This window comes from Leuciscus leuciscus (genome assembly GCF_965113295.1).
Source record: "Leuciscus leuciscus genome assembly, chromosome: 22".
NCBI lineage: Eukaryota > Metazoa > Chordata > Actinopteri > Cypriniformes > Leuciscidae > Leuciscus > Leuciscus leuciscus.
This window is the reverse complement of record NC_138746.1, coordinates 37,015,936-37,030,670: the sequence shown is the minus strand read 5'-3', so window position 1 is coordinate 37,030,670 and position 14,735 is coordinate 37,015,936. Positions and strand designations below refer to the sequence as shown.

The 14,735-nt window shown below is 33.6% G+C and overlaps 1 protein-coding gene across 1 annotated transcript; it reads left to right on the top strand.

The window, feature by feature from the left end:
- Window positions 1-3,949: 3,949 nt before the first annotated feature.
- On the top strand, window positions 3,950-6,544 carry foxg1d (forkhead box G1d; the record flags this gene model as incomplete). The annotated part of the gene is made up of 1 exon (XM_082154751.1): window positions 3,950-6,544. The coding sequence occupies one exon, from the start codon at window positions 3,950-3,952 to the stop codon at window positions 4,865-4,867; it is 918 nt and encodes a 305-aa protein (XP_082010877.1). The 3' UTR covers window positions 4,868-6,544.
- Between the last annotated feature and the right edge of the window lie 8,191 nt (window positions 6,545-14,735).

The following is a 14,735-nucleotide window of genomic DNA, read 5'->3' as shown; positions in this document are numbered from 1 at the left end:
AGCCCCTAGCCCAACTGATAAGACAGGAAAATGTCTGTTCAATCTCAGTTAACTCTCATAAGCAGCATATATCACTCTATGCTGATGATATTTTACTGTTTATCTCGGATTTTCAAGTTTCATTTCCCCAGATACTGAAGGTGTTTGAAAAGTTCAGTGGGCTCTCTGGGTACAGAATTAATTGGGATAAATCCTCTTTGCTTCCACTTAATAGCATGGCATACCTGATGCTAATTATCTACAAATTCTAACTAAGGTTGAACAAGATCTCCAAAAATGGACCTCGTTGCCATTATCATTACATGCCAGAATAGCGAGTGTTAAAATGAATGTTTTGCCACAAATCAATTTTCTTAGCTCCATGATTCCGTTACCTGCACCTAAAATGTTTTGGCACAAACTCAATTCTAAAATTCGCAAATTCATCTGGAATGGCAAGCAACCCAGATTGAAATTTGAAACACTGCAGCGTGCAAAACATAATGGTGGGTTAGCGCTTCCAAATTTCGAATTGTATCATAGGTCCTCTCAAATCAAATTCATAAAGGATTGGCTAGACCCGCTCTCTAGGGTTCCTTGGAGAGAGATAGAGGAGAGCTTAGCTGGCAAATACAGGTTACAAGATATACTGTTTTCTGGGCTAAACAACAAACAATGTTTGCAAGCTATTGGTCCAATCATGGCCTACACAGTAGTCAATTTCAAACTTATGGAAAAATGTATAAATTTTTCGCATATTTGGCACACCCATACCCATACACCTATTTGGTATAATAATAATATCCGTTCGGGAGGTACACCATTTTTCTCTAGAGACTGGACGCAGAAGGGCATTTATACATTGAAAGATATTGCTGGTCCTAAACGCTTGTTAAGCTTTCAAGAACTGTGTGAGAGGTATGGACCAGAACCCTCTTCTTTGTTTTTATATCTGCGCCTAAGGTCGGCCATGAAGGCCTATGGGGTGCCCTGGGGGGAAGCACTTCCTATACATCCAATCATTGCTTGGTTTGAATCATCCTCTTCTAGTCACTTTACTTCATGGATGTACGGGAAGGCCTTAGAGGCTTCAGCAAATCGCCTAGCTATAAAGCGTGCATGGGAAAGAGATTGTGAACAACAGGAGGACGTCACCGACTGGGGAAGAGTATGGCAGAACATTTTTACTTCATCTAGGAATCCTAATCACCAACTGATTCACTATAACTTCTGTCACAGAACTTATTGGACCCCACTCAAAAGACATCGTATTGACTCCTCCTTCAGTCCTTTTTGTGATAAATGTCCTGATCAACAACTTGGTTCCTTTTTCCATATGATGTGGGAATGTGAAAAGGTTAAACATTTTTGGACTGAGGTATGTGCTATCTTGTCGAAAATCATTGAATATCCGATTCCAGTGATACCCTCGGTATTACTACTGAATGATGACTCTCAGTTTGACTTCTCTAAGCTGCAAAAAATTGTCTACCTGGCCGGTTTAACGTCTGCAAAAAAACTCATAGCTCAACATTGGCTCCCACCACATACCTTGGATATTTTCAAGTGGTTGTTTCAACTTCAGGACGTTATAATGTTAGAAATATCCACAGCTCGGGTGAACTTGGCTCAAATCTCAACACTAAAAATATGGACAACAGCTGCTGATAAGGTCTCCAAGTATATTGCGCAAAGCAATGTTCAGGACTCAGTTTGAACACTTCAACACTTTATCCCATTTCTTTATTTTCAATTCTTATTTTTTATTGTTTTTATAAATGTTTTTATCATTCCTGTGACTGTTTTTCTGTAGACTTATCTGTCCATTTTGTATCCCATTATAAAGAGACCGCGGGGTGGGGTGGGAGGGATTGGTAGATGTGTTGTTGTTTGTTGTGTTTCCTTTTGCCATGTTTATTGTCAAAAATTGAAAATCTAATAAAAAAAATAAAAATTTAAAAATTAAAATAAAGCAGGGACGTGCAGAGAGTTCCTCAGGGGCTCAAATGTAAAAAGGGTCATATATACTATATATATACTGTATATATAAAGCTGGATATATATACACTACCGGTCAAAAGTTTTAGATCAGTAAGATTTTTTATGTTTTTAAAAGAAGTCTCTTCTGCTCACCAAGGCTGCATTTATTTGATAAAAAACAATAATAAAAAAAACAGTAATATTGAGTTTTCTATTTTAATATATTTTAAAATGTAATTTATTCCTCAGATGAAATCTGAATTTTCAGCATCATTACTCCAGTCTTCAGTGTCACATGATCCTTCACAAATCAATCTAATATGAGGATTTGATGATCAAGAAACATGCATTACTATTTTCAGTGTTGAAAACAGTTGTACAATTATTTTTCAAAATTCTTTGATGAATAGAAAGTTCAAAAGTACAGCATTTATTTAAAATAGAATATTTTCTAACATTATAAATGTCTTTACTGTAACTTTTGATCAGTTTAACTCATCCTTGATGAATACAAGTATTGATTTATTTTATTTATTTCCCCCAAAAATAAAATTCAAATTCTTACTTCAAACTTTTGAACGGTCGTGTTTAATGTTACAAAAGCTTTAGATTTCAGATAAATGCTGTTCTTCTGAACTTTCTATTCATCATAGCATCATGAAATAAAAATGTAAAAAAAACTGTTTTCAACACTGATAATAATCATAAATGTTTCTTGATCATCAAATCATCATATTAGAGTGATTTGTGAAGGATCATGTGACACTGAAGACTGGAGTAATGATGCTGAAAATTCAGCTTTGATCACAGGAATAAATTACACTTTACTGTATATTCACATAGAAAACAGATGATTTACATTATAATAATATTTCACAATATTACTGTTTTTGTTTGTATTTTTTAATCAAATAAACACAGCCTTGGTGAGCAGAAGAGACTTCTTTTAAAAACATTAAAAATCTTACCGATCTAAAACTTTTGACCGGTATATGGTTTGCATCACATAAATAAATGATAAAATAGAATTGTAATTTTTTTTTCTGTATTTTTAATCAAATAAATGTAGGCTTGATGTGCATAAGGGACTTTAAAAAAAAAAAATTAAAAAAAAAAAATGTGTGTTACTATAACTGTAACCAGTAGTACTGTACTATTATACTATTATTGCAAAATTATCTAAAAATGTTAAAATAATAAAGTCACCATTTCGCGTGGTGTTGTCAGCATACACTTCACATGTCTGTAGGCCTGGGCTTCATTTCACAAACGATGATAGTTTCATCAAATGGTAAACAGTGTAGACTAACCACATGTAACTTGAGTAGCTACTACAGCATTACCATTACTGCGACTGTGCTGCTGGTTTAGTGCAGGGCTTTGAAGTCAATTAACACTCATTAGTTGAACGACGCAGATTCAGATTCGCTTCATACAGTTACATTCGTCTGTCCATGTAATTTGATTTATTTATTTACGATTTATTTATAAATGACTAAACTTGTTGTGCCAGATGATGATTGGTCGATGTATTATACATGACAGACTTCAATTCATTATGTAATATTTTAAAATATTTGATGTGGATTTTTAATTGAATCAACACACAACCTTTTATTATTGAAAAGAAAAGTTTTAAAAATTGTTTTGTTAAAGAGTGAGTGACTGTGTGTGTGTGTGTGTGTGTGTGTGTGTGTGTGTGTGTGTGTGTGTGTGTGTGTGTGTGTGTGTGTGTGTGTGTGTGTGTGTGACAGAGAGAGAGAGAGAGAGAAAGAGAGAGAGGTAGGTTGTAATTTGCATGGAATGATAAAACTGTGTTCGGCTCCAGTCGAGGCTCCTCCCCTTCAGTGACGACACGACATCAGGGAACCTCCTTAATTAGCGAATTTCTGCTCCAGTTCTGGCTATTCCTCTCCGAGTGCTTTTCCTCACAGATGATGTCCTGACCTTTATTTCCAAACAAACTCACGCTGCGGTTTGATAAAGCGACATGGATCAGAAAGATTCAACGACGCTGCAAAAACTGAGTTCTTTCAGTATCAAGAGTCTGTTGCTCCCATCCAAGAGTGATAAACCCGACACAACTCTTCCAGAGCAGAGCACACTGCAGTCGGTCCCCGACCCGAACCCCTCTCCGGAGCCCGTGGAGATGGAGCCCGACTCGGAGAAACTCAAGGATGCTGAAGAGCCCGACAAACCCGCGAAGCTCGACAAACCCCCGTTCAGCTACAACGCGCTGATCATGATGGCAATCAGGCAAAGCCCGGAGAAAAGACTGACGCTGAACGGAATCTACGAATTCATCACGAAAAACTTCCCATTTTACCGGGAACACAAGCAGGGCTGGCAGAACTCCATCCGGCACAACCTGAGTCTCAACAAATGCTTCGTGAAAGTGCCGAGACATTACGACGACCCCGGGAAGGGCAACTACTGGATGCTGGACCCCTCGAGCGATGATGTGTTTATCGGGGGAACCACGGGGAAACTCCGCAGGCGCTCGGCGACTTCCAGAGGGAAACTGGCGATAAAGCGAGGACTTCGGTTTTCCCCGTTGGGATTGGGAATAAACGAGACGGCGAATAATCCTCTGTACTGGCAAATATCGCCTTTATTATCTTTACACCATCCACATTACAACGGAACGTCGCATGGATTTCTGAATCAAGGTCATTACGGTTCTTTCGGTCCTGGGATCGAGCCCGCGACTCGGCCCGGGTTCGGGATGAGCTCGGCTCCGGTCGGGATACTGTCGGGATTCCTTCACCCTCCTCCGGGTCTCCAGCAGAACTCCTTCAGCTCTCAGCAGACTTTACTCTCAGACTCCCTCAGGACATCTCTCTCTTCCTTCTCTCCGGCGCCGGCAGTCTCGTCCCGCCTAGACAGAGTTTCCCCGGATTCATTTTAAGGGATTTCGTCGAATGCGCTGAAATCATAATCACGGAAGCTTGTTTCCGCTCCTGAATAAAAGAAAAGGGTAATTGCGACTCGTTATAGCACAGTTCTGACTTGATTTCTTGCAGTTGCGAGTTTAAGCCCAATTCACTCTTAAAAATAAAGGTTCCAAAAGGGAGTTTTCACAGCGATGCCACTGAAGAACCATCTTGGGTTCCTCAACCTTTCAGTGAACAGTTCTTAAAAGAAACATCTTAGCGTGAAGAGCATTTTAATAACCTAAAGAACCTTTTGTGGAATGGAAAGGTTCCATGGATGTTAAAGGTTCTTCGTGGAACCATCGATGTCATTTAAGAACCTTTATTTTTAACACTGTAGGCTATATCACAATTCTGAGTTGTTTTTCGCCAATATTCTGAGATATAAATTCGGAATTGCGAGGGGGGAAAAGTCAGAATTGTGGGATAAAAACAATAACCCGTTGCGAAAACAAGCTTCAGATCAGACTAAATGCTTCCATGCAATTTCACGATCATTGTTGACCTGTTTTTCATGTGTATGTGCTTCGAAAGCGCGTGCTTTCTTACCTTCTGGTGGAACAATAACCAAAATAACGCGATTATTTATAACACTATAGTGTTTGAAGTAGAGTTCATTTATATTTTATTTCTTAGATGTATTTGATGTCCTTGTATCCATCCATGATCCATTAATCTGCAGTTCAACTGAATCCATAGGCCTAGTGTCGGGTCTCTACAGTGGATGAATTGGGAGTATGAGGGCAATCCGAGACACTCATCAGGCTTTCCTTTATTTTTATTTTCTCAGGTCCCAGATCTGCAGACTCACTCATATGGAATATGGGATGTATGATTATGTGGAGCTCACCGAGGCATGCATGTCAAACAAATGATCAGTGTTTAATCTCAGTTAGGGATGCTAGCACCTCTTTTCCGTGTACTTTATCCGTCTTTATCAGATAAATCAAACTTTTGTAGATTAAGGAGAACCTCGGACCACTAGACTGCACTCAGCTTGTTAAATATTACATTTTACTTATACATCTTATAGCTACAATTTAAACATAAGTTGAATGTATAAATTATTTTCAAGCTTACAAAAAAACAAACGAATCAACTTCTAAAAAATATATTATAGATAAACGAATAGCCTACGTTATAGGCTAAAAACACAAGAATCCACTTTGTATTAACAAAAACGAAACACTCACGTAGGCCTATATGTAATTCATAATTACATAATTCTAAGTATAATTCCAACCTGATCTCATGAAATGTGTCTCTATAGCACGCATTGTTTATCGTGCAATTTATACGCGAAAATGAGTTATTGCATGCATATGATATACGCACAGACAGTAAACCAGTAAAGCCTTCGGTGGGGTTAGTGGTGTGGGTCTGTGCGTATTACAGTGAGGATCATAATGCACGATAAAACTGCGTTTCATATGCACGGAAAAACTCGCTTTCGCGAATAAACTGAACGATAAAAACGCGTGTTATAGAGACGCATTTCATGAGATCAGGCTGAAACACCTTAAGCACTTTATGGCGTTCATTGGTCTGAGGCTCGGGTTAATTTATGAAAGTTTTCTGAAATGTAACAGTAACTCTAACATGATGCTCAGGTGTGGAATCAGTTGAATCAGTGACATTATCACTCCATTCCATTGTTGCTTTAAAGTTTTGCACTTTAAAAAAAAGATATTCTTCATTTAGCACTGAAAGAACAAAAACGCTTTTGTATTTAAAAAAAAGAAGAATTTGTACTAAATTAATAAACAATAAATGTTTGTTCTTGGATTTTAACAGAGCTCTCTCTATTTTAAAATTGAATATGTATAATATGAGCATAATATGAGTTTATTTAATTCAATAAAATTGCATTTAATCACAATAATAATAATTAAAAACAATTCTTTATATCGTGCATTTTTGGCTTATATGGTGGTTCAACAATAAAACATTTGAAACATGTTCTTTTAGCTGTAATATTTGTTTACTGCTAAATAAATAAATACCTCAAATTCAAATATAATTTCTAATTTTAATGTTAATTACATGGTCGGAAATCATAAAAAAATATTAAAAAAACAAGCCTGCATGGCCACAATTATTATGATTCTTGTTATTGTATTTTACACATAAAACAACAGTTAAATGATATGTTAAATATTGTTTTCGCTTGTTTTAGTAGGCCTATATCCACAGAAATGTGAGATAATATACTACCACACTCAGACATTAATTATTAATTATGAATATGTTTACGTGACTACATGAATTAAACATACAAACTAGCTCAAGACCGGTTTACAATCTCACATGAGTATTCACTAATTATAAATGACTCAAATCTATTCCATTCGTTCGGTCTAAGAACTTCACGAGCTGTCTGTCGCGAAATGAATGAATGTTTTGATATGTAGATTTCGTTTTGCAAACATAACTTAAAATGTCAACAACAACAAAACATTTCATAGAAAGTTATTTTTTTTTTTCGTTTTACAGACCGACGTTATTAAAATAATCATTAAACCCTTTTTCTGTGGAACACAAAAGATGATATTTTGTCTCAGTGAACATTTCCGAACAATACACTCAAATAAATGTTTAATCTTTTTTTAAAGGTTTAAGCAATTTAATTAATAGTAAAATTACATCAAATTGAATAGAAAAATCCTTACGTATTTTAATTGAGTAATTGAACAATCCTTAATCAATTATTCAATTAAAATACGTAAGAATTATTAAATTCAATTTGATTTATTAATTAAATTGCATAAACCTTAAAAAATAAGGCTTAAAATCTTTTTTTGAGTGTATGAACATATTCAAACAATATGCCAAAATTGTGCAAAAAGGTTTCTACAAGGGCTATGATTGTATTAAAAATTTAATTAGTTTATTTAAAAAAGAAAATTGAGGTCAGTCCTTGATTTCAATCAGAAGCGCGTATGTTTGTGTTTTGTCTGGCAATCCTTAAAATACATTTTAGAATAATTTAGAATTTTAGATAAATGGTAATATAATGATTGAATGAATTTAGGCGTTTAATAATTTTAAGAGAATTGTTAAAGAACGTTTTAACAATTAAGAAAAATAGGCTATTTATTAAATTAAACAGGCTTATAATGAAATGAGTAGGCCTTTAATTAAATAAAGTTACAAACTGTATGGCTATTTTATATAATATAATCAGAATAGCCTACTATCCAATTGTTCATTTCCCGTTTAATCTTTCCATGACGACATTTTTGCAATGGTCGACTCTAACAAACTTCAAAGTGGGAAAATGCAGTGGGTTTCCCCCTTTTTTAAAGGCATTACCATTTATAATATTTAATTATTTATGTATAGGCCTAAATATTGATACTTTAATTTAAAAATGTCCCCTTTAAAATAATTAATTCAGTGGGTCAGCTTGAACTTCTCACGGGCCGTATTCAGGCCTATAGCATATTCTAAGACCATGAGGACAAAAATAATCATCATATAATGATTTATAATCCCGTTATAATGACTGTTCTCGTCGCGGTTCTAATATGTTCTAATATGAAATGAATCGCCACTGTAGAGATCGCTCTGTCAGATAAACACATGTAACCAGAAACCACCGTAACCACAAATGTTCTATTGTTTTACATTTTTAACTACTTTTATAGGTTATAAAAATGATCAGTTACACACACACACACACACAGTTTTACAGGTTAATTTCCCCCTTATTAAATATGTACAGTAAACAGTGTTCTCCTCCTCCTCTGCTTCAGAAACTGATCTATAAGCTTAACTTCAAACCAATTTCCATCCAAAAAACAGTCACCTTATAATCATATCATTGCCTGTAATAACATTATGAAGTCTCGAGCCTGTCATAAACATTCCTGAACCCTTTTACAAGTAACGTTATTTAACGCCGTTCACACCAAGGATGATAACTATAACTATAACTAACGATAACGATAAAATATACAGTTCTAAAAATCATTCAAAATATAAGTAGCAGAATTCACACCACAGCTATAAAGATAACAACACCGAGAAACAATATTATTGCAATCACTTTCTGAATGATTTATTTTTTTATTTTATAATTTTTTTAGATGAGGAAGATACAAAATATTGACAGCCAATCAGAATCCATCCTGTAGAGCTCGAGCATTTAAAGCGACAGACCACGAAATTAATAATCAGCACATGTGCTGGTGTGAACACTAGTTATTGTTATAGTTATCGTTCTTGGTGTGAACTTAAGAAGAATAACTATAAAGGTAACTAAAACAATATTAGTGTACAGTAACATAACTGATTGGAGATATCCTTCTGTTATAAACTCAGCAGTTTTCAGTAATCTCGAGCCGGATTCTGGCAATGATCTCCTCGTTCATCAGCTGGAATAAAACAATTGAGAAAGTGATTGCAATGATATCGTTCCTCTGCCGTTATCGTTAATATAGTTGTGCTGTGGACTCAGATATTCTTTTATATTTAGAACGCTTTTTATAACTATATCTTTTTCATTATAGGCTATTGCCATTGGTGTTGACGGTTATTGATTATTTTCACACTATTTTGGGAGATCTTGAATATTCCGGCTTTAGTTCAGCACATTCAGACCTGACAGATCCTCTAAGACGGTTCTGCTTTATAAATACATATGATCTACTCATTGCTTTTGGAAACCTTTTCACACCATAAATGTTCACAACAACTACTTCCATCATAACAACACTGCGATGGTGTAAGCTGTAAGTGTATGTTAATATGCTGTGATTTGCATTTGGAAACTTGGTTAATATAAACTTGGAGAACAAGCATCAAAACTCTCAATTTAAATGCAATATCTATAATAGGAAAATACTTGTATAAACACCTTCCAAACCCCCACATCTTGTTATTAGGCCTTTATACTGTATAGGATATATCCAAATGTCATATCTAAACTATTCATCAGTTCAGCAATTCATCATAAACGTATATTATAAAGTATCTTTGGTGAATTTTTCTGGAGAAAACACAACCAACACTAAACAGGCCGTGGAAAGCCTGAACTGATTCAGTGTAATCGCAGGGTCCAGATTCTCCATTCTCCATAGAAATGCACTAAACTCATTGCATTGCACAGGTTTAAGTTAGTAGTAAGATCTTAGGAAGCGCTGTAAACACGGCCGGGCAGAGGGTCGTAGTCATAGGGGGCGGGGCGCAGTGGGAGCGGTGCGCATGCGCAGGAGCATCTGCAACATTTCGTGACAGCACTAATAACCTGCATGGATCACTGGCTCTAGAAGTCACTTCTAATTATGGTTATCTTCTCCTGGCTCTGAGTCCATCAGTTCATCTGGGGTGTGTTTCCCGAACAACTCGCTGACGATCTTAACTAGGCCTATACGATCATCGCTGAAGAAATAAACTAGTCTTTATCCAGAAAGCGTATTCTCCAAACCTGTAATGATGTCACTCAGGTGGTTTATGAATACGTTTGAGATTTTTTTTTATATAAATTACGAACATGGCATCTGAGGACTAGGTATTTTCTCAGTTATTTTGCCAGATTCAATCAAAAGATTTACAGCACAGGCAATGCACATGCGCACTCTTCAAAAACTAAAATACGTAGGCTAAATGAAATTTGTAGGCTACATATTCGAAATAAAAGATATATGGCCTGTACCGACTCGTTATATAGCCTATAGCCTACCCCGACTCGCTGAACCGATGCTTTCGGGAGCGGGAATCAAACAGCCTTCTGCTTCTGTGTTCACAGATGATGTAGTCTATGTTCATTTATAGCAGTATTTATACTTAAAATACATCTTTAAGATACAGTGTGAAAATCACAGCTGAAAATATGCAAAAGAGAAATAAACAAAAAAGTGCTTGCCTTCAGTGCATATGATTTTTTTTTTACGACTAACGATTTCTAACAAACAGAAATCTCTTTATCACATAATATTTCGAATGTGGATTATTTAACGCTACTCGTTTGACTGAATAAAGACTCGAATTAGCACTTATGAAGAAGCATATGATATTTCAGGCAGTTAGGGCGAAATTGTTTTTTTCTTTTCTTTTCCAAAAACACATTTGCTTTGAAATGCACTGACAGTAGCTATACTACTCTGACAAATGCAAGATAATGTCTCTTAAACAGAGATGTTCTTATTACAATGCACTTTAGAAATATAATCAACAAATTATTCCAGTCGAAATTTGTTCTCTTTATATTTATGTAAACAGAAATTTCAATTGTAAAAATGTAAAAAAAGAAGAAAAAGAGTTAACTTTATAATGTCACAAACATGCTGAATAAATTGTAAAAATAATACAAGAATGAGCTTTTCCATGAACTTTTCTCTGAAGGAGCACAAAATGGAAACATGCACTATAGTAGCCTCTTAACAATGTGATGTGACAATTATTATAAATATATGATAGCATATTATAATAAATTATAGCCTAGTATAGGCAATTTAAAATATTCAATTCGTGGTGTTGCAAAATCAGTCTATCAAATATTTAAATAATAATAGTTAGCTATGAATAAATGAAATTCAGTTTAATTGTCTTTATTGTGACAGACACAAATTCACAAGGGATAAAAACTAGACGATGCAGTACATCAGAAAAATTCACCATCCACCGATAAACAATTTACACACTGTATAGTCAACACAGTTAACAGATTATACACAACATGCAGAATATGCACATTGAGCCAATAAACAATAACATCAATACAGCGTGTGGGTTTTACTGTGGTGTTTAATATTCTAATGTGCTTTAATACCGCAGCATCTTCCTCCTGCCATAAACACTATTGACTGTAGTAAAAGTATGACAATTAGACCCAATCTCTCCTGTATATTTTATTCATTAAACAGTGCGAGAAGCTTCTTTTTTTTTTTTTTTTTACTTAGATCGCTAAATTATGGGGCGCCGTTTGTAAAGCGGCTCACGCTGAAAATAACAGCAACATTTTGTCACATTTAGCTTCAAACGATGTTTAAAAACTGGTATGAATTTTTGACGGTCACGTTTTAGCACATTTACAACAATATTTGTCAACTTAAGAGATATTTTAAATAGTTAAATCTAAATGTTAAATCTAAATGTTAAATCTAAATATTAAATCTAAATGTTAAATCTAAATGTTAAATCTAAATCTAAATCTAAATCTAAATGTTAAATCTAAATCTAAATGTTGAATCTAAATGTTAAATCTAAATCGAAATGTTAAATCTAAATCGAAATGTTAAATCTAAATCGAAATGTTAAATCTAAATCTAAATCTAAATCTAAATGTTAAATCTAAATCTAAATGTTGAATCTAAATGTTAAATCTAAATCTAAATGTTAAATCTAAATCTAAATCTAAATGTTAAATCTAAATATTAAATCTAAATCTAAATGTTGAATCTAAATGTTAAATCTAAATATTAAATCTAAATCTAAATCTAAATCTAAATGTTAAATCTAAATCTAAATGTTAAATCTAAATATTAAATCTAAATCTAAATGTTAAATCTAAATCTAAATGTTAAATCTAAATTATAAATCTAAATGTTAAATCTAAATGTTAAATCTAAATCTAAATGTTAAATCTAAATGTTAAATCTAAATGTTAAATCTAAATCTAAATCTAAATGTTGAATCTAAATGTTAAATCTAAATCTAAATGTTAAATCTAAATCTAAATGTTGAATCTAAATCTAAATCTAAATGTTAAATCTAAATATTAAATCTAAATCTAAATGTTGAATCTAAATCTAAATCTAAATGTTAAATCTAAATCTAAATATTAAATCTAAATCTAAATCTAAATGTTAAATCTAAATCTAAATGTTAAATCTAAATATTAAATCTAAATCTAAATGTTGAATCTAAATATTAAATCTAAATCTAAATGTTGAATCTAAATGTTAAATCTAAATATTAAATCTAAATCTAAATGTTGAATCTAAATGTTAAATCTAAATCTAAATGTTAAATCTAAATCTAAATGTTAAACCTAAATGTTAAATCTAAATCTAAATGTTGAATCTAAATGTTAAATCTAAATCTAAATGTTAAATCTAAATCTAAAAGTTAAATCTAAATCTAAATCTAAATGTTAAATCTAAATGTTAAATCTAAATATTAAATCTAAATCTAAATGTTAAATCTAAATGTTAAATCTAAATATTGAATCTAAATGTTAAATCTAAATCTAAATGTTAAATCTAAATCTAAATGTTAAATCTAAATCTAAATCTAAATGTTAAATCTAAATATTAAATCTAAATCTAAATGTTAAATCTAAATCTAAATGTTAAATCTAAATATTAAATCTAAATCTAAATGTTAAATCTAAATGTTAAATCTAAATCTAAATTTTGAATCTAAATGTTTATCATTTATCAAATCTAAATTTGCATATTAGTTAAATATTTAGTTTCACCCGAAACATTTAGATTCAACATTTAGATTTAGATTTAATATTTAGATTTAACATTTAGATTTAACATTTAGATTTAACATTTAGATTTAGATTTAACATTTAGATTTAACATTTAGATTTAGATTTAATATTTAGATTTAACATTTAGATTTAACATTTAGATTTAACATTTAGATTTAGATTTAATATTTAGATTTAACATTTAGGTTTAATATTTAGATTTAACATTTAGATTTAGATTTAACATTTAGATTTAACATTTAGATTTAGATTTAGCATTTAGATTTAACATTTAACATTTAGGTGTAACATTTAATATATAGATTTAACTATTTAAAATATCTCTAAGTTGACAAATATTGTTGTAAATGTGCTAAAAAGTGACCGTCAAAAATTCATACCAGTTTTTTAAACATCGTTTGAAGCTAAATGTGACAAAATGTTGCTGTTATTTTCAGCGTGAACCGCTTTACAAACGGCGCCCCATATTAGAGTGAGTGTTTTATCCAGATGTCGTCCCATAACAACAGCAGTCAAGCAACAGTCAGACTCAGAGCCACTCCCACACGTTATAGCAGATCAGGGTCTATTGAGGAGTTTTATACAACATTATCTGGTCATTCCTCTCTTTACGCACAAACCACGAGGACGATCTGAGCAGAAGGTGGAGCTTCAGATGTGATCCATGAACAGGTCTGAGTACACACCCACCCACACACACACACACACACACACACACGCACGCACGCACGCACGCACGCACGCACGCACGCACACACACACACACACACACACACACACACCACACACACACACACACAACAAGTGCTCTTAAAGGGCCAGCGCCTTAATAAAACACAGTAGTGGAGCTGGACTTGAGGGAAGATATGAGTTCAGAAGAGATCGCTTTCTCGATGTGACAAGAGCCACGAATCTCTCGTCAGTTCACAGAATGAAAGCTTTATTGTGTCATAGTCAACAAAACACCCTTTGCTCCGGTTTAACAGTAAAGCGCGCGCTATTCGGTTATGTGGTAATTGTGTGTGTGTGTGTGTGTGTGTGTGTGTCGCTCGTGGTTCCTCCCTGGTGTGCCTGACGAATCGTGAAGTAATCTGGGTAACGACAGGACTGTGTTTTCAACCTTTGCCTCCTGCCGAGCGCCGGTCAGAGGTTAAGCAAGCTGTGACAGTAGCTAATCTGTGAACACACACTGATAATGTTGCCGTTACTCGCAGGTCATTCAAGGTTTACATTAAAACAAACAATAATGGACAGCGATATTGTGAACCCTCTCCTGAACATAATCTATTAAAGTTGTTGAACTATAACAGTCCATGATCACATGACCAGCTCTACAGTGAATACATTATATTATAAGTCATTATAAAGTCATAATTGATCATTCTTACTTTTATCGGAAT